This window comes from Orcinus orca, chromosome 1 (genome assembly GCF_937001465.1).
Source record: "Orcinus orca chromosome 1, mOrcOrc1.1, whole genome shotgun sequence".
Taxonomy (NCBI): domain Eukaryota; kingdom Metazoa; phylum Chordata; class Mammalia; order Artiodactyla; family Delphinidae; genus Orcinus; species Orcinus orca.
Window position 1 is genome coordinate 36,090,775 of NC_064559.1, and position 19,014 is coordinate 36,109,788.

The 19,014-nt window shown below is 44.4% G+C and overlaps 1 protein-coding gene across 9 annotated transcripts in view; it reads left to right on the forward strand.

The window, feature by feature from the left end:
* Nucleotides 1-19,014, forward strand: part of SRGAP2 (SLIT-ROBO Rho GTPase activating protein 2) — a 238,432-nt gene that overhangs the window by 84,547 nt on the left and 134,871 nt on the right. For all 9 annotated transcript variants that reach the window (XM_033410544.2, XM_033410545.2, XM_033410546.2 and 6 more), the window contains one exon: nt 8,984-9,176. In XM_033410544.2, the coding sequence (XP_033266435.2) occupies nt 8,984-9,176 (193 nt within the window). The remainder of the gene's footprint in view (nt 1-8,983; nt 9,177-19,014) is intronic.

The window sequence follows — 19,014 nt, forward strand, 5'->3', positions numbered from 1 at the left end:
CACCTTTGCCCTAGTAATCACAGCGCTCCTTCCTCTATAACCCTTACACCTCTTTAAATCCTCCCCAGTTTCAGGCCTGAAGACTAACTCAGGCTGATCCTGGTTTATACTGATCTCCTCTCTGAATGTAATCTGGGACCATTATTTTGGCACTTAGCACACACAATCCTATACAGTTGAATGCTTTTGCATTTAGTCTCCTTTTTTTCCCCAATTGGATTATAAGCTCCTTGAAAGCAAGACAATGTCTTATATTTTCTTGCATGTTCCAATGATTTGTCACTCAGATCTTTGCACAGAGATGGTATGAGACGAATATATGCTAGATTTGTTGGTTGGCTATCATGGTCCTTGGGAATTCACTTCCACTTTGTCTCTAGCAATCAATCAGGGGCATCAGACTAGGTAACATTTCCCAGAGGAGCCGTTGGTCATCTCATTCCAGATCTTTAGTTTGTAGTACAAGTTAATTCTAGACTTTGGACCTCAGGAATTCTGTTTCTTAAACATCTCAGGCAAGGCCTAGGAGGTAAAATTACTACTTTGGCATTTGATGTGGCAGCTTGTTCATTTGGGAGCCTTTTGTCTTTGACTTTCTATTGAGTCACTTAAAAGAACCAAGGTGGCCTGCCAAGAGCAGTCCTGATGATTAAAGTTCATTGAGATATTCCCCTTCACACTCTCCCGTCTCATGGGCTTTATGAGGCTGCTTTCTGTGTCTTCACTTGGGGACTCAACAGTTAATAAATGGACGTCCTTCGGAAACTCTTAAGGCCATTTTTCTCCTTCTCCTTCCCCCTGGCTGGTTTCTCTTTGTCTCCAAAGCTGCATGCATTGTTCTTAGGTAGTGTGGAGTTAATGCGAGGGGAGGAAAGGTTCTTTCTTTCATAACTTTGGGGAAATCTACTGCACAGGGCAGACAGTTTTGAAGATGGCCAAACTTAAAGTTCAACACAAAGAACTATAGTAAAAGGAAAGCCGGAGAGGCTTGCACTCCAGTTGCCACCACCCCTCCTTCCTCCCACCAAGGTAACTGTCTTACCTTTGAACCCAACGATCTCTCTTACATGTCCAGTTTGCTCACCACTGTATAGGAGGGGATAGCTTGGACTCACTAGCTTTAGGATCAGTGGCTCTAAAGTATGTATTATTACTAGTGATTAGTGTTAGTATGTGTGGGGATTTTCCACTCATGGAATCCTCCTATTCTTTTTGACCTCTGTACTACTTCAGCCTGGATTGCTCATTAACGCTCACTCCATCTCTTAATTTAGAAGGCCTAGGAACCCATCCAGCAGACCTCCTCCACTCTGATCTTCCTTCAGCTCTGTTCCCATCATGACACAAACTTTCACCAGCTCCATTTCTGGCCTCTTGAAATCCAAACTACCCTGTTAGCCTTTGGAGCTGCTCCTCTCTGTGCACCCTTATCTCTGACCTACCCTTACGTTGCCTTTTGTTCTGGTGAGGCCAGCCTCCTCACTATCTCATAAAGAGGCCACACTCAAACATTCCCATCTCTCCGCTTATGTTTTCCCTTCGTCTGGAAGATTGTCCCCTCACCCTTCCATTTATTGAAATTTTCCCCATCCTCAGAATACTAGTTCAGACGTCTCTTTCCTCCCATTTTCTCTCTTTATCCTCTCCTTCCTTCCACAAATTTCAAGCCCTACTATATGCCAGGTATTGTTTTGGGTCTAGGAGTATGTTGTGAGCCAAACAAACAATTTCTCCCTCTCAAGTTTAGTCTTTCTCAAGAAGCCTTATTTTAGCAATGTTAGTCCCCACTGCTTTGAGTCCTTAAGACTTTTACTTGTAATATTTCTTCTCAGTTTCATTCTTGCAGTATACTATAATAAAGATTTATATATTTAATTATATATCTTGCATAATTATGTAATAGGTAAATAATTATGTATTTTTTGAAAATGTATTATATATTTTGATCATGTTTTCACAATTAGATTGTAAGTTCCTTGAGGACCGGGACCTTTATGCTTCTGAATACTTGAGAATTCCCTACTTAGTCCACTAGGAATCCTTTGTTTGCAAGAGACCAAAACCCCAATGCAAATTATTTTAAGCAAAAACGGAATGAGTTGGCTTGTATGCTGGAAAGGGGCAGGGATAGGGCTGGCATCTGGCCATGATTGATCCAGGGGCTCAAGTTTCGTTTTCCCATACCTCAGCTCTGCTTCCTCTAGGTTGGCTCCATTCCACTCGTGGTGGCAAGATGGTAGCACTGTCTCAGACTGACATTGTCCCCAGGTCTTGTAGCTCCTAAACAGGGCCTGGAGGTAACATCTACCATCTTTGGAGAGGCCAGAGGTGGAATCAGCTTTGTCAAAAGCACTTAGAGTCGGGAGGATATGGATGCAAGGAAGGGAAAACAATAAGTATGTCACATCCACATATTCTGGAAGCTTAGTAGCTATTTGTTGATTGATTGTTTGGATTAACTCATGTTTGTTTCTATGCTATATTCAATAGGGTAAAGTAATGAGGAAAAAGGCCACCGATCACACTCTTTGAGGGAGAATATTTGCTGTTTTCTAGTTTGCTAAGAGTAGCTTGATGGCTTTTATTGGCATACTGACTACTGAGATAAGTAATAATGTCAGTCACTGAAAGATGTGGTATAGGAAGTTGATTGAGGGTGATACGTGTCTTCCTTCTCTCTGCTGTCACGACACTGTGTGCATACCTCATTTATTTATATTATTGTTTCACTGTGTTTGTTGTAGGTTTTTTACTTGTCTCTTCCTGACTGCTCTGCTAACATTGACAGAGGACTTTGTCTTTGTACTCTGAGAGCACCTGGAAGGTGCTCAAATAAATATTTGTGACAAGAGTAAGTAAGAAAGAACTTTGGCTTAGGAACCCAGTGACCCGGGTTCCAGGCCTAGATCTGAAGCTTAATAGCTGTGTGATCTCCAGAAATTCCTTCCCCTTCTCTGGGCTCTGGTTCGGTTGTCCAAGAAAAAATTTAAAGGCCTTCCCATTACTGAGTTTGTAGAAAGGCAAACCTGCAGGTAAAGAGTCAGACTTGGCAAGGTATTCCAGCATTCTGTTTCCCAGGGAATAGTTCTGAGAGGAGCCGATGACCGTTGTGATAAGAGGTCTTGGTAAGAGATATGGAGGGTAGAGCCTGCTGAAAGCCTCAATTGTCTTCTTATATAACACTTGCTGGAAAGGTACTAGGAATTCATATTCCTGAGATGGCTGAGGTGACATCATGTGTTTGTGAAAGGCTAAAAGCAGGAGAGGCAGATTTTGTGGAAAAAGACCGGCATCAGGCCTGGTTCCCAGTGGGGAACCCAGGCTGACCTCATGCTCAACGGGCTCTGAGCACAACCTGTGGGAGTGGCAGCTCTTGTCCCCTAGGTGCCAGCACGTCAAGGAGGAGGGAAGGACGTGCCTGTGTTGATCTCCTGAAAGATTACATCTTTCTCCCGGCCTCCCCCCAACCCCCATTTTCTCCTCAGAGGTAAGGGATTCATAGGAAGGGGTTCCATGTGACTTAATCAGACAGAATTCCTAAAAAAGGAGATGAATTTTGAAAGAGGGAAAGAAAGGGGTTAATATCTTTGGATTGGAAGCAGTGAGCTGAACAGAATCCCCCAGCACTCTGCTGACTGATGAATTTCCTGGGTGTTCTCTGAAGTGAGGACAGTTTCTAGAGGACTGTGTCACCTGCACTGGCAGGTGTTATATAATTTTAGTCTCCATGATTGTCGCTGTGGCAGGGCCCTGTTTTTGTTAAATGATCAGTATCCTGTTAGGTCTAGTTTTTCTTTGAATTTCATCTGTTTTGTGACCCTTCAGCTTCTTTCTAAAAAGGAGATGAGCCTCCTTCTAACTCCCAGAACAGGTGTAGTTAGGATCTCAGCTATGGCCAAGCATGGACAAGGAGTCAGCATATCCTGGGGGGAGCTCTTCTGGATGTGTGTGCTGAGCCTGCATTTGAACTCATACATAAAAACATTCCTTGCCAGGTTTTGATCTGACACCCTTCACAAATGATGGAATGGTGATCTGCCAGTGGAGTTCAATGTCCTGGACAAGCTTCCTGTCCTGAGGGACAGCTTCTAAGATTTGCTTTAAGAATATTCAATGCAGGGCTTCCCTGGTGGCGCAGTGGTTGAGAGTCCACCTGCCGATGTAGGGGACATGGGTTCGTGCCCGGGTCCAGGAAGATCCCACATGCCGCGGAGCGGCTAGGCCCGTGACCCATGGCCGCTGGGCCTGCGCGTCTGGAGCCTGTGCTCCGCAACGGGAGAGGCCACAACAGTGAGAGGCCCACGTACTGCAAAAAAAAAAAAAAAAAAAAAAAAAAATTCAATGCAGAACTGAAATTCAGCCCATACAAGTGGAGAAATGGAAACCAAGAATTCCTTCCTCCTTTTGGTGCCTGTTTGCTGGACCATTTTCCCCTTAGTTGGCAGGATGGCACTCAGCAGGACATGCTGTTTTGGTGGGGTTCAATTTTTGTAATGAGATATAATTCACATACCATAAAATTTACCCCTTTGAAGTGTACAATTCAGTGGGTTTTTTGTTTTTGTATATTCACAAGATTGTGCAACCATCGTCACGGTCTAGTTCCAGAACAGTGGAGTTACATTTTGACTTGAATCTCTGAATGAAATGCTAACCAAAGGTTAACTCTGATTTTCAAGAAACTTGTTCTAGAACTTTGGCCCCTTTTGCAAGGGAAGCTGCAGTTTGTATTCAAGTGTCATTTTTATAAAACATAATAGAAAAAGAGTCAGAGGACATTGAAATGTTCTTAGGCTTGTTGCCTAATATCTTTTGCCTGCTACTGATGATTTTTAAATCTTTGGTCTTTAGGTGGGGGCTTAATACCATGGCTATCTATAATAAAGAATATTTGAAGCAAAAGTAATGAGACTGTCTTTGCTTTCTTTTCCTTCCTCTTCTTGTCAAGCCATGCTTCATTAGGGCAGGGCTTGGGCCTGTTTTGTCCTCTGTTGCCATCACCTAGCACAGGGTCTGTTATACAGTAGGGGCACAGTAAAGATTTGCTGAATAAATGGGCTGTGTGAGGTGCCCAGGGGAGGTCATTTTTGGCATGTATCACTCCAGGTCATTCATGGTGACCTTTGTACTTTGGCTTTCTGGATGGCCATGAAATACATTTATAACCCTGAGATATAGCTGCATGTAGAACGTGAGAACTTGACTTCTTCAGTGTAGTTCTAGGGACAGAACCTACAAAGATCCCATCATCCCCAGCTCCCAGGAACTCTCATCCAACTATAAACTGAATTTGCAAAGGCTTCTTGGGTTGATGTGGTGAAGCACTGTGGGTGGTATGATTGTGTGTCTTTGCGTGTATACACGTGCATTCTGGCCTAAGCACACGATGGAACTGTGTGGATGGAACTGTGAGGAATTCCTCCATGTTTTTATAAATTGCCCCTTTCTTCTTTCTGCCCTTGTAGTTTATTGGTCGGCCAGGGTACAGAGGGGCCTCCAGCCTGGGCACATGGCCCAGGCATGCTGGCGTTCAGTGGCCTATTGTTTCCTGCCCCTCATATGCATGGACAGAGGACTGGGGCTGGCACAGCTGCCTTCTTGGGGACCATTGTTTGTCTTTGCAGCAAAAGCAGCAGCAGCAAAAGCCTGGACAGAGCACATTTTGCCCTGGACAGAGCAGCCATTCTGTCTTGGAGCTGCAGGCCTGGAGATGGGGGTAGTTGGAGTCTCCCTTAAGTGCCTGTGCAGAGGCTCTGAGGGTGGGAGCCAAGGCGGCATCTCCTTCCATGGGGAGGGGTGGGGGAGGGGAGATGCTCAGTGGAGTCGCATCACTAATTAACCACAGTGGCAGGTGGTATCTCTTAGCAGAGACTCTCCTTTTCCTGGATTGGGGTGGGGATATCGCATTCTCACTTCCTTCAAAGCTGCCCTGTAGAGGAGATCTAGAAAGCAGGAAGGGATCCAGCCCAGTTGTGGACTAGTCGAAACATGGGCTAGTTAGTGAGTCACCGGGCTACTTCAAACTTGACTCTGGGGGCCTGAGTCACCACCTCATCTGGAAGGTGGGGAAGGGGACATTCCAGGGTTTGGAGCGAGAGAAACTGTGATTCCCCCAGAAATACCTCAGAGACCCCAGACTCTTGTTCGTTTCTCTTGTTTCCCTGCCCCACTGACAACCTCTTTGACAAATCAAGGCAAACCTTCATTTGGCTTCAACCCCACTTGCACCTAATTGTATGAGCCTTTGGTAAATTACTTGTCATACTTCAGTTTTCTCATCTGTGCAATCAGGACAATTGGGGATACCAATTATGGCCTAGTAATAAAGGTTAACTGAGGTGATGTGTATAAAGGTGTTCAGTAAGCATGTGCTCCCTTTCCTTCAGGGGCCCGGAGGGGATGCCTGAGGCTGGGGTGCACTTTGGGTAATGCTGCCCATTTGTTGAGACACTTAAGGAGGTCAGGGTGGAATTCCATGCTGGCTGGATGCACGTTGGGACTTCTTAGATTAATTCACGTATCTTAAAGGCCTCCTATGAAGTGCTTGTTCCTCAGACAGGACAACCCTGCAGCGGTCTACCTCTGGAAACTTATGGGTATTGTGGGAATTTGCTTAGCCTCCTCTTTTTATGGCGAAGGTGGGCATCATTCATCCTCCTGTGCTCCCTTTCTGCTCCACTAGTTAGAGAGTTTATTGAGGCAAAGTCTTAAATGAATTACAAGTGACTCAGAGAGGGCTGACATCCCCTTGCTATCCACATCCTCTTGCACATCTGTTACTGACTGGGTACCTGGAAAGCCTTTTCACCCTAAGATGCCCTGATTCTTTTTTTTTTTTTTTTTTTTTTTTTTGTGGTACGCGGGCCTCTCAGTGCTGTGGCCTCTCCCGTTGTGGAGCACAGGCTCCGGACGCGCAGGCTCAGCGTCCATGGCTCACAGGCCTAGCTGCTCCGCGGCACGTGGGATCTTCCCTGACCGGGGCACGAACCCGTGTCCGCTTCATCGGCAGGCGGACTCTCAACCACTGTGCCACCAGGGAAGCCCCCTGATTCTTATTTAATGGACAAGTTGTAAGTAATATCAATGAGCATTGTGAATGTCCTCTCCACCCACAGTCTGCCTACCCAGTGGCTACTACTACCAGCTACTACTTCTATCTATCAAAGATAGAAAGAGGACAGATGCCTCGAGGAATAGTCTCGGCAAGGGCTGTTGCCTTTAAGAGGCCCAGAAATCCCTGGCAGGAACCAGATGCCTGGCATGCCCTCTACAGATCTTCCCCCCCCAACACCCCTGTAATCAGACTCCAAAAACACACAGAACAAGAGAGCTTTGATGAGGTAGGCGGCTTTTCTGCGCAGCCTTCTGTCTGCTTGAAACAATCCTCCGGTGCTCAGTTTCAGTTCAGGTGAGGTTACTGCAGGCCTGGTTGGCATTGGTGGTTGGCACGGGAGGAGGCAGGGAGCCGAAGAGGGTGAGAACTACACTCACAGATCACCTGAGATCACCCATAAAGGACCAGATACTTGTGGTACATCCTGATATCTGTAAAAACAAACAAAAATGAAGATGGGGATGGATGATGGGCCCGAAGCTACTCCAAGGCGAAGCCAAATGTACCATTTGCCCATCCCTCATTGCTTCATAAAAGGAGTGGTTGGCAGAATTTTCAACATCATAGCTTCGTTCCTGGATTTGCCTCTGATTTATCTGCAGCTCAGATGAAAACTCTAGATTCCACACCCCCACCCTATGCATTACAGAGCATAGACTGAAAGCACTGTTACAACTCTACTGTTGGGGAATGAATTTAGAGCATGCAGAGGAAAGGCGTAATAATACAGGTGCTCTTTTTCCCTGGGATTGGAGTTACTGTCACATCCTAAGCTATTGGAGCTGAGCAGGCTTGTGGGGGTGCGGGGAAGAAAGGGATGAAAGAAGTGACTCCACTGTGACTCTGATGGGGATTGGGACATAACTTCAGCAGGATACACACTGCAGGCCTTTCAGTCTGGCTTTGGCAAGCTGCTTCCTGCGGGTGCCAGGTCTCTTGTCAGTAACGAATGCAGTATTGCATCTGAGGCAGATCTGGTTGTATCTGGAGCTGCCATTGCTGCAGTTCCAGAGAGGGTGTTTGCTAACCCTGTACGAGCATTCTGGCCAGCCAGAAAGCTGCCAAGCGAGAGCTTAACCAGAAATATTTCTAGCTTTGACACAGCAGAGGCTCTGAGCATCCGTGAGGATGAAGCATCAGAGATACGAGTGATATTTGTTGGTGAAAATATCAGCTTCTTGAAGATTGATTACATTCAGTGGTATTGGAAACTATGGAATCCGATTGACAGTTAATGGTTTGCAAGCCTAGAGATCTGGGTGCTTGTTTCATTCTTGACTGCCACTATTTGCCCTTGGGCAGAGCCCTTTCTATCTCCACTAAAATATCCTGACCTCTCCCCCTACTTCATGAAGATGTGGAAAAACAGTTTGAAATAATGGGAGAAAGTATAAAAAGTAGGGCTTTGGGCTCTGAAGTGAAGCTGTTTGGGTTTGAATCCCGGCTCCACCACCTAATAGCTTGACTTCTTTTTAAGAGTCAGTTTTCTCATCTTTAAAATAGGGATGAAAGTGGTACTAACCTAATAGGATGGTTGGGAGATAATTCATTTGGCTCCCTGCCAGAAGGGAGCCTACATTCTGACACTGCTGGAAGCACAATAAATTGCTCATTAAGGGGTAGCTCTGAGTATTATTATGTCTGATAAGCAGTTTCTTTTAAATGATTTAGCAGATCCCTGGTTTCAGTGTTCTTTAAGGGTCTGAAAAGAGTTGGTGAGTTTTGGTGGTGCCTCATATCACATTTTAAAAATTAAAGCCTTTAAGTTCCCCATAGCACAGGGAACAACTAAATGGAAGGGGTAAATGTTGGTGTTATGGTTTTTTCCAGGGATCTCTGTCTGACTGCCTCACCTCGCTTTCATTGCAGAGATCCGTGCTCAGCTCACAGAGCAGATGAAATGCCTGGACCAGCAGTGTGAGCTCCGGGTGCAGCTGTTGCAGGACCTCCAGGACTTCTTCCGGAAGAAGGCTGAGATCGAGATGGACTACTCCCGCAACCTGGAGAAGCTGGCAGAGCGCTTCCTGGCCAAGACGCGAAGCACCAAGGACCAGCAGTTCAAGTAGGGATGCTGTGGCTGTTACTTTTAGACACCTTGAGAATGGGGTCCAGGATGGAGGGAGGCAGGGTGTGCCACCTCCATCGAATTGTATTTATGAAGCAGGTGACCTAGTGATTTCAAATTGGCTGAGGGTTGAGAGCCCTCAAGGACTTCTCCTTTTCCAGATCAGTCTTACGTTCAGTTCGATATCTTGGAGAGATCAGAATAGATGATGAACCACGCTTATAATAACAGCAAACGCCTTTAAAGCTCTTCCTATATGCCAAGCATGGTTCTAAGGGCTTTTACATATTTGTTAATTCACTTAATCTTCACAACTCCATATGTTAGTTACTGTTATATCCCCAACATACAGATGAGGAAACTGAGTCATAAAGTGATTAAGGAACTTGCCTAAGGTCTCTCTCTCTCTCTTTCTCTCTCTCACACACACACCCCCCTAATAAATAAATAGCAGAATAGCAGAGCTGAAATCCAAACCCAGGCAATCTGGCTCCAGAGTCTGTGTTCTTAACCATTTCACCAAACTGTCTTTAACCGGAAGAAATGAATGTTGTAGCCATAAATCTAAGTCGCTGTGCAGACAGTTCCTAAGCCTATTCCTTCTACATTTACAGTATTTTATACAACTGGCCCCTTCACTTTGTTCTCACTGCCATTGCACTGGTTTAGATCATCATTATCTTTGCCTGAGTGATTGCAATACTTACTGTATCATCTTTAGCAGAAGTTCTCAATCCTGGCCACACATTAGAATTCCCTGGAGAACTATTTAAAAATACTGAAATCTGGGCCCCACTCCAGATCAATTAAACCAGAATCTCCGGGAGAAAGGCCTGGGTAACAGTGTGGTGTAGAAGCTTCCCAGATGATTCTAACGAATGACCAGCGTTGCGGACAACGGTCTTCAGCTTCTCCCCATTCCAATCTGCCTGATCCATTATTATCAGATTTAGTCTTCCTGGAACACCCTGGGAATCAGGCAGTCTCTCTGTGCAATGGCCCCCTGATGTCTGTGTTCTTGATACTGAAGATGTGGTCTCCCAAGATCAGTACCGCCGGGGTTTTGGAGATGCAGAATCTCAGGTCCCACACCCAGTCTGCTGTAACAAGATCCCCAGGTTGCTGTTGAGAAGTGTTGCTCTGTTCACAAAGGTGTACACTCCTTGGCTTGGTCTTCAAGCCCCTCTACATCTGGCCCGACCAGCTTTCCAACCTTATATCCTGTTTCTGTTCTGCTATACTGCAGCCAAACAGAACACTAACTCCACTGGGCCTTTGCTTATCCTGTTATATGAACTTTTGTGCCCATTCTTCACATCTCTGCAAGTTGAAGCCATACCCATGTTTTAAGACTGAATGCAGATGCAACCTGTTTTAAGAAACTTTCCAGATTCTCCCAGGAGGAAGAATGTTCTCCCTCTTCTAAATTCTTACAGCAGTTCTTTTTTTTTTGTTCTTTTATTAGGACATTCAGAACTATCTGCCTTATATTATCTTCCCTCAGTGGACTGTCTAAGCTTTTCTGATTCATTGTTCAGTCTCCCACAGTGCCTAGTGTAATATATAATAGATGCTCACTAAATATTATTGGATGAGTAAATGAATGAGTGAATTTAAGAATTAATGCCAAGTGTATCTTATTTCCCTGTTTTCTATTTTTGTTTATCGCCCTAATAATTTGGGACACAATTTATCCTTTACAAGCCAGCTCTGAGCAATGAATAAGTAAGGAGAACATACGACACTTTCAATAGAAGCCAGAAAGAGAATTTCCTCCAGATGTTTTGTCCTCCAAGTCCCTTATCTTTTGCAAGTCCTGTTCTCTTTATGATAAGCAATCCTGAGAGACTAAAATGTTATTTTAGTATATGATAAATGAAGATCAGTGGGGGAATTGTTTGCTTTAGAAAAATGATTCAAAGTTGGATTTATTCTCTTGATAAACTCCTCCTAACTTTAAAATAGCATTTGATTTTTAGTATTATATTATATTCTCAGCTTAAGGACACATTTACTACAAATTAAGGTACAGATGTGCTGAACTGCTCTAAGATCACATACAAGAAATAGGGTGTTTTCTCCAAGACTGGGAGAATTGATTTCCCTTCTGATAAAGTTGGTACCTGACTTCATTTTTCCCAGACGACAAGTGAGTATTTCTTGAGAGCCAGCTATGTGCTCTGTGTTGTACAGGTATTGGAAGATACAAGAGAAGTTTATTGTGTGTATCCATAGGGAGCCATATCTGATTGGGGAGAAAAGATTTTTAATATAGGAAGCAATTAGAGGATAAAGCAATAATGGTCTCATTAAGAGATCATTGGTTTTATGTAGAATATAGATGTGATAAGAGGTCAGTGATAAATCATCAGAGACAGATAAAGGATGTGGAGTAGTCAGGAGCATTTTCATGAAGCAAGTGGGATTAAGGTTAGTCCTTAAAGGTAGATTTGTGTAGGAGAGAATAGCATGTGCAAGAGAGAGGAAGCAGGAGTGTTTGGTGGCGAGGGGTAAAGGGGCTAGTGAGGGATCCAGCTTTATTACAGGAGGTTCGTATGCATTCATTCAACAAATGTCCATTGTGCATTCCTTGAACTCCTTCAGACCAGACATTGTACCCCGGGATATAACAATGAACAAGCACCGTCCTCCACATGGCACTTATAACAGAATGAGGAAACAGGCACTGAACACATCACATGGTTAGATGAGTTGAGGTAAGTGTTGCAGAACAAAAGAACAAAGGGCTACAAGCACTCATAGAGGAGCCTTTGCCACTCCTTTGCTGTCACTTTATGGCTAGGTTACTTTAATAGTTTCTTGTCGGATCTTATCCTGAGCAGCAATCTATTGATACTTATTCAACAGACCCCTTTTAAATGCCTACTGGGTACTGTGTTCTGGGCTGATTTCTTCAGAGACTGAGATAAGCTCTGGAATCTTGGCTAACAGGGAAAAGAGCCGTGTAAACAATATAATGTAAAAAGGACTTTAACAGAGGTATGAGCAAAATATTATGAGAACACAGGTATTTCCCAAAGCAGTGGAAAATAGGGTTTAGATAAGTAGACACCAAATAACGGTTCTTTGACAGACAAGCAGGGTAGTTCAAATTTGATGTGGCAGCATGGTAGAGAGCCCTCTGGGTTCTTGTGTGGGGAAGGAGACATGAGGAAAGATGGTAGAAGAATGAATTTTTATGCCAGAGAAGGCCAAGATAGAGGTTTTGGGGGGATAATCCATGTACGATGTGAGAGCAAAAAAGAATAGAGAGGAAGGCATATATTCAAGAAGTATTCAAGAAACTGAAGAGGACTGGGTAACTGATTGGGTAAAGAACTGTAATGGTCAGAGGTGACCCAGTGTCTCTAGCCTGGTGTCCTGGAAGAACTGGGGCATCTATGATAGAAGTGGGGCTGTTGAGGGAAGACCTGGTTTGAATGGTGAGCCTGCTCTGGGCATGGTGGGTTTGGGGCAGTGGGAGGGCTGTCCAGTGGAGATGTTGTACTATTGAGGTAAGAGGTGAGGTAAAAAGTGACTATGGGGGCTTCCCTGGTGGCGCAGTGGTTGAGAGTCCGCCTGCTGATGCAGGGGACACGGGTTTGTGCCCCGGTCTGGGAAGATCCCACATGCCATGGAGCGGCTGGGCCCGTGAGCCATGGCCGCTGAGCCTGCGCGTCCGGAGCCTGTGCTCTGCAACGGGAGAGGCTACAGCAGTGAGAGGGCTGCGTACCGCAAAAAAAAAAAAAAGTGACTATGGAAGATATGAAACTATATGAACTCAGGGAAGAGAAAGAGAAGGACAGAGAGCTAAACCCGGGACCCAAGGCTTGGGCACACCCAATTTTAGGGAGTAGTAAATGTTAATTACCAGAAGTAAGTTACCAGGGGAGGATGGGGGAGGGAAGGCAGAGGGGAACAAAGGAGGGAGAGGTGATTTTTTTTTAAGCACTTAAAAGGATGGAAGGTATGTAGGATAGCGTTGTCTTATGGAACTAGCAGGCTTTCAAGTAGGAGATCTGTAAAAGTTAATCCCGCAATTTCTTATTTATATTCTCCCATTATAAGGCATTGCGAGAGGCAAAGATAAGTAAAATGAGTCCCAAACCCAAGAGTTTTCAATCTGTTAGAGTGCAACATGAAATTGCTGATTTTTGGAAGACACAAAATGTCACATAGTGACAAATTCATGTGGTACAGCCTAATAGAAGAGGCAATGAGACATACATACAAGTGCATGTAACACAGGCAAGATGGTGAGAAACTCAGTAAGGGAGTCCAGGCAACATCCTACTTTCATACATAATTTATTCCTTACAAAGTACAGGAGTTTTACATGGAGTAGGTGGGTTCTATTACTATAAGTATATATGTGAAATTCTGAATTACACCTCACCTGTTGAACTTTGAGCATTTGTCTTTCATTTTCTTCTTTTTGCCACAATTAAACCCATGGTCTGCTTGCCTAAGTCCAGGGAACATTTGAGGAATTATGGTGACTGATGATTTCTAACCTTGTCTTGTTCATCCAGGGATGAGACTCTACTTCTCAATGTAACACTAGCAGCAGCACTTGCATTTTTCCACTTTCCACTCATCTCTGTGCTGTAAAACGGAACCAAGTATTCTGATTTTTGCATGTACAAGTGTTACTGTACAGAGACAACCACGATGCTGAAATGGAGCTGGCCCTTGGCAGACAGCACCACCAGGTCACGCTTGAAACATTTGTTAGCAACTGAAAATTGACATTTTTGGCCTAGGAAAGGCTTTTTAGGCATGTCTGTTTTAGGTTTGGCAGACCCAAATATTTGGGTCTTTAATAGACCCAAATGATAGTATCTTACATGAGATGGAGGTTGATTTTTCTCTCGTGTAATCGTCTGGGCGTTAGCCATCCACGGCTGTGTCAGGGTCCTTATTTCATCCCTAGAGTGTTGTGCTTGTTCTGTATGACCCAAGATGGCTCAGACCACCATGTCCCCATTCCAGCCAGCGGGAAAAGCAAAAGGGCCAGGGGCAGGCACATCCTTACCCTTTAAAGGTACAGTCTGGAAGTGGCACATACATCTCTTCAGCTCACATCTGACTGGCATGGTTCTACTGAGCTGCAAGGGAGGCTGGGAAATGTAGTTATTATTCTAATGACCAGAAAGTAGAGTTTCTGTTAATATACATGGAGGGGAAAGATAGTGGGGGACAATTAGCAGCCTCTACCACACTGTATGTGATATACGAGCAGGCAGGTGTATGAAAGACCATTCTGCTCATCCACTTTGTAAAGTGCCATAAATGCACAGAGAAGAGTGGGCTTTACGGAGGTGAGGTTCAGTGGATGGGAAATGGAAACACAAAAGTGCCAATGCAAGGTATTGGTTTTATAAGCTTAATTCAATTGAAACGATGCAGAAGTTGTAGAAGGAGGGTAAAAAGATGGGGAAGGAAGCATTTTAGGCAGAGAGAACAGTGTTGATAAAGGCATAGAGCTGGGAAAAACAAAACTGGTAGGTAACTCATCTGTTTTACTAAAGAACAGGAGTAATAAACGTGATAGTGACTAAGTCTGGAAAAGTTGGTAGGGACCAGATTACAGTGGTCCGTGAATGCCAGGTGATAAGAGTTTGGGCTTTATTCTGTAAGCATGGGGGACCCACTGATAGTTTTGGAGCATAATTATGGATGGCTGCGATTTGGAAAGGTAACTATGGCAACAGTGCATAAGATCAGCTGGAGCAGAGGGACTGGAGGGAGGAAACCTGTTAGGAAGGGATGGCAGTGAGCCTAAGGTTAATGGGGGCCGAGACTGAAGTCGTGCCCTGGGAACTAGAAAGGATGGGTCAAACATGAGGGCAGGAAGCAATTAAAGTCAAAGAAGCTGGGACAGAGGAAGGGCTATGGGTTTTCTGGGTTTCTGGAGTGGCAATTGTATTTTCATTCAGCCGGAGAAGTGTAGCCTCGATTTCGCTGACTCCAGGGCTGGTCCCTAGAATAGTTTATTCTCTGCCCAGAGCATCTCAGCAGGCACTCGTCACCTCCCCCAGAGCTGTAGCAGCTGTTGGCCCAGCAATGCCATGAATTTGTCTCCCTGTGCTGCCAGGAGAGCAGCTGCCAGCAGGAGCCCTGGACAGACACATCTCAGGGACATGGAAACTATTCAACTTGGGATGGGGTAGGTTAGCCAGGGCTGAAATTGGTCTACATGACTTGTCCCACCCTTTTCCAGGCCAGTTTCTCAACCTGGCTAGATTTCAGCCCCTCATACTGGGGTAGGTTGGGTATTTTAACTTATAGTCTCAAGTGACCGCATTTAGGGACCAACGTTGCTGAAGTGCTGTTTTCATCTTCTCTTGGACAACCTCTTACCCTGGAAGCCATTACCCTGTCACTCTTTGGCTTGGCTTCCTATTCTGCTTTTCTCCTGCTTACGTTTTGTCCTCTCCCACACGGTCTCAGTGCAGACACCTTCACTAAATCTCACACAACTCTGACTCCATTGCAAAGTCTGACCCTGCAGTCCACTCCCCCTCCTTCTCTCCCCCCTATAGATAGAAGTATAGTGATTATTTCTATCTATCTTATTCTGCTTTGTTTAAGATAGGTTATATGGCTTCCTCCATCCCTTTGAATTGTGGGAGGACCCTATTAATGTCTGAAATTCTATCTGCCTGGTTTGATTAAGAGCAGAGATATTATGAGAGGGTAGGAAGTCTTCCTAGGGAAGATGTTCTTGCATTTTCTTTGGCTCCTTGAAGAGTCTAAATGTATTCCTGTTTGTTGCTAAGCCTTTGATTGTCTCTTTTAAGTGGAATCTGTGTTAATATTGCCCAGCAGGACTCTAATTGATAATGTGTTGGCTGGGGTTTTTTTTGTTTTTTTTTTTTGCACAGACTTGCTGTAAATTACCTTTCAATCATAGCTCATTTGGTTTTGATCTCCTACTTTTAATAGCTCAGTTCTATCTTTTATTTTGAGGTAGGGTTATGGTTTTTTTTTTTTTTTTCTTTTCCTGTTGAGTTTTAGAGGAATACTCCTGCAATGCTATCCCGCTGTGTTCCTTACAAAGACCTTATGGTACTTTATAACCCACTGCCAACATCTTGTCTTTCTTCCAGCTTTTCCTTCTCCTCAACAACAAATATTTGTTGAACATTTTTAAGGTATTAGTGTAGCCTCTTAGAGGAGAGAGATTCAAAGTAGAAGTAGTGGTTCTTTCCCACATGACTTTATAATCTAATCAGGGACAAATTATGCCTGAACATAATAACACAGATATTCATTGTAGGGCAATATGGGGTAGGTACCAAGTGCGTGCTACAGAAGGCATGATGCACAGTTGGTAGGTCAGGAAACTTTCAAGATGGGGAATGGGATTTGAACCAGACCTTGAAAATGGCTAGGATTTTGACACGTGGAGAGAGAGGGAGGGGAAAGATGCTACAGCTAGGAGGAAAGTACAAAGCACTTTTGGGGTACAGTGAGTAGACTGGTTTTGTTGGGGTAATGAGTGTATATGGAGGAACTGGACAAAAGTAGATAGGACCGTATCATGGCGAGCCCTGACTCTTGAATAAGATTTGGCTCTCTGCTGTGGACACTGGAAACCACTGAAGGTAGGAACACCAAGTGTCCAAGCTGAGGTTGTGAACTCTACTTAAGGAAGATTAACCTTATCCTTAATGGTGATGGTTTGCTAATTCACAAGGAACTTGAGACAGTGAAACCAGTTGTCACAGTAAGTAATAAGGATCTAAATTAGCGTGGGAGGGTAGGGATGGAAAGGATCGAAATCGATTCTTCAGTCCATTTAGCAAGCATGTATTGTGCTCTTACCATGTGCCACGCACATGCCAGGCAGACAGATACTGCCCCCTGCACTCCTGTAGCTTACGGTCTAGAGACAGATGGAAAACAGCTGGTACGGGAAGACTACAGGAATTACTGACTGATGGGATTTGTTTATTTATTTTTTTGGCTGCGTTGGGTCTTGGTTGCTGCACGCGGGCTTTTTCTAATTGTGGCGAGTGGGGGCTACTCTTCGTTGCGGTGCGCGGGCTTCTTGTTGCAGAGCACGGGCTCTAGGCGCACAGGCTTCAGTAGTTGTGGCACGCAAGCTCAGTAGTTGTGGCTCGTGGGCTCTAGAGTGCAGGCTCAGTAGTTGTGGCGCACGGGCTTAGTTGCTCTGTGGCATGTGGGATCTTCCCGGACCAGGATCAAACCCATGTCCCCTGCATTGGCAGGCGGATTCTTAACCACTGTTGCACCAGGGTAGTCCCGACTGATGGGATTTGGGTTTCAAGTAATCTTGGCAACACAAAAAAAAGAGGGCTGTGAAGTTTCTTTTGGACTTGGGTGACTGGTAAATTAATGGTGCCTTTAATAGAAATACCAAAGTTAGGAGAAGGAGCTGTTTTTGAAGGTCTGGAATATGACAAATTTGGTGTTTGGTTGTTAAGTTTAAGACATCAGAAGGATATTGAAGCTGAAGTATCTGTAATTGACAGAAAATGAATAGCTGTATTCAGGGCTAAAGATCTGGACCATATTCAGAGCTAATGTGTGGATTGTTGGTAGAGAGTGGGGCAAGTTCATAGAGAGATAATGGTTGAGGCTGTGGAAATGTTTGATTTCCAACAGTAAAGGTTTTAGGAGTTAAAAGAGGGGACGATTCTTTGTATTGTCTGTGGTACTCAGATTGCAAAGGGTGAAAAGTGATTTAAGAGATATATTTATTTGTGTATTCATTCAGCACACATTTGGGGGACCTAATTATATACAGACATTGATCTAGGTACTGGGGATAGGAATAAGACACTATTCTATTCTCACTAACATTAAATTAGCAGTATATTAAGGAAATACACATGGAAAGTAAATCTGCTTATTTGCCTGATTATGAGTGTGGAACTTACTGGAAGGGATGTGAGGGAGGGAGCGGCACTCAGGTATCCCAAGAATCTGGTAGATGTTCGACCTGCAATACTCCTTTCAGTGGGAGGTTAGGTACACAGTTAATTAAAGAGAAATTCTTGTAGTGTCCATGTTCTTGGCCTTGGGCCCGGTGTTTGAATGTGCACAGTCTCTGCAGTTACATCACCTATTGCTGATGGATTTCTCCTCTGGAGTTGAGTTCACAGTTGTTCATCAGCCTCACAGGACAGCATTGGGTTGAAAAACAGAGTCAGCTGGCCATGGAGAATGTTATAGCTGTGATTGCAAATGAGAAAAGAGTGGAGGACCAGAAAGTTCCTCTTTGAATATGGGGTGATTTTGAGAAGGGAAGTAGGAGGAAGCCTGAAGCTGCCAGAAGGAAGAACCCCTTACTTCCTGGGACCAGTGTGTCACTCATTCATTTTGGACGTATTTGGGAGTTGTTTGTTCCTTCAGGGAAGGTTTTGCCGAGAATTAGCATCTGGTGTTGAGCAAAGGTTGGCTTCCTTTTGCCATGGCTCAAGCTGACTTTATTTAGAAACTAACAAAAGGTCTGTTGGTGAGTTTTTCACTGGCCCAGTCCATATAGAACTTTCAGTGGTGGTTGGGTCCTTTTTGGAAGAGTTGGGAGGTCTCCTCTCATGTGGACAAAAGAGGATAGAAGCAACACAGGCACTTTGGGGAATCAGCAAGACAGAGTGGTGGCCTGTCTTTTGAACAGAGAAAGAATTCATTTGAAAGCTCTTTGGGAGGCTTTACAGCTTAGCAGAAAAAGCTGAGAGCTTTAATCCAGACAAATTTGGATCTTCCACTTACAGCTGTGTGACCTTGACCAAGTCACTTAACCCCTTTTCGCTTCAGTTTTCTCATCCTTGAAATGTGGAGAGTAATGCCTACCTTGAAGAGT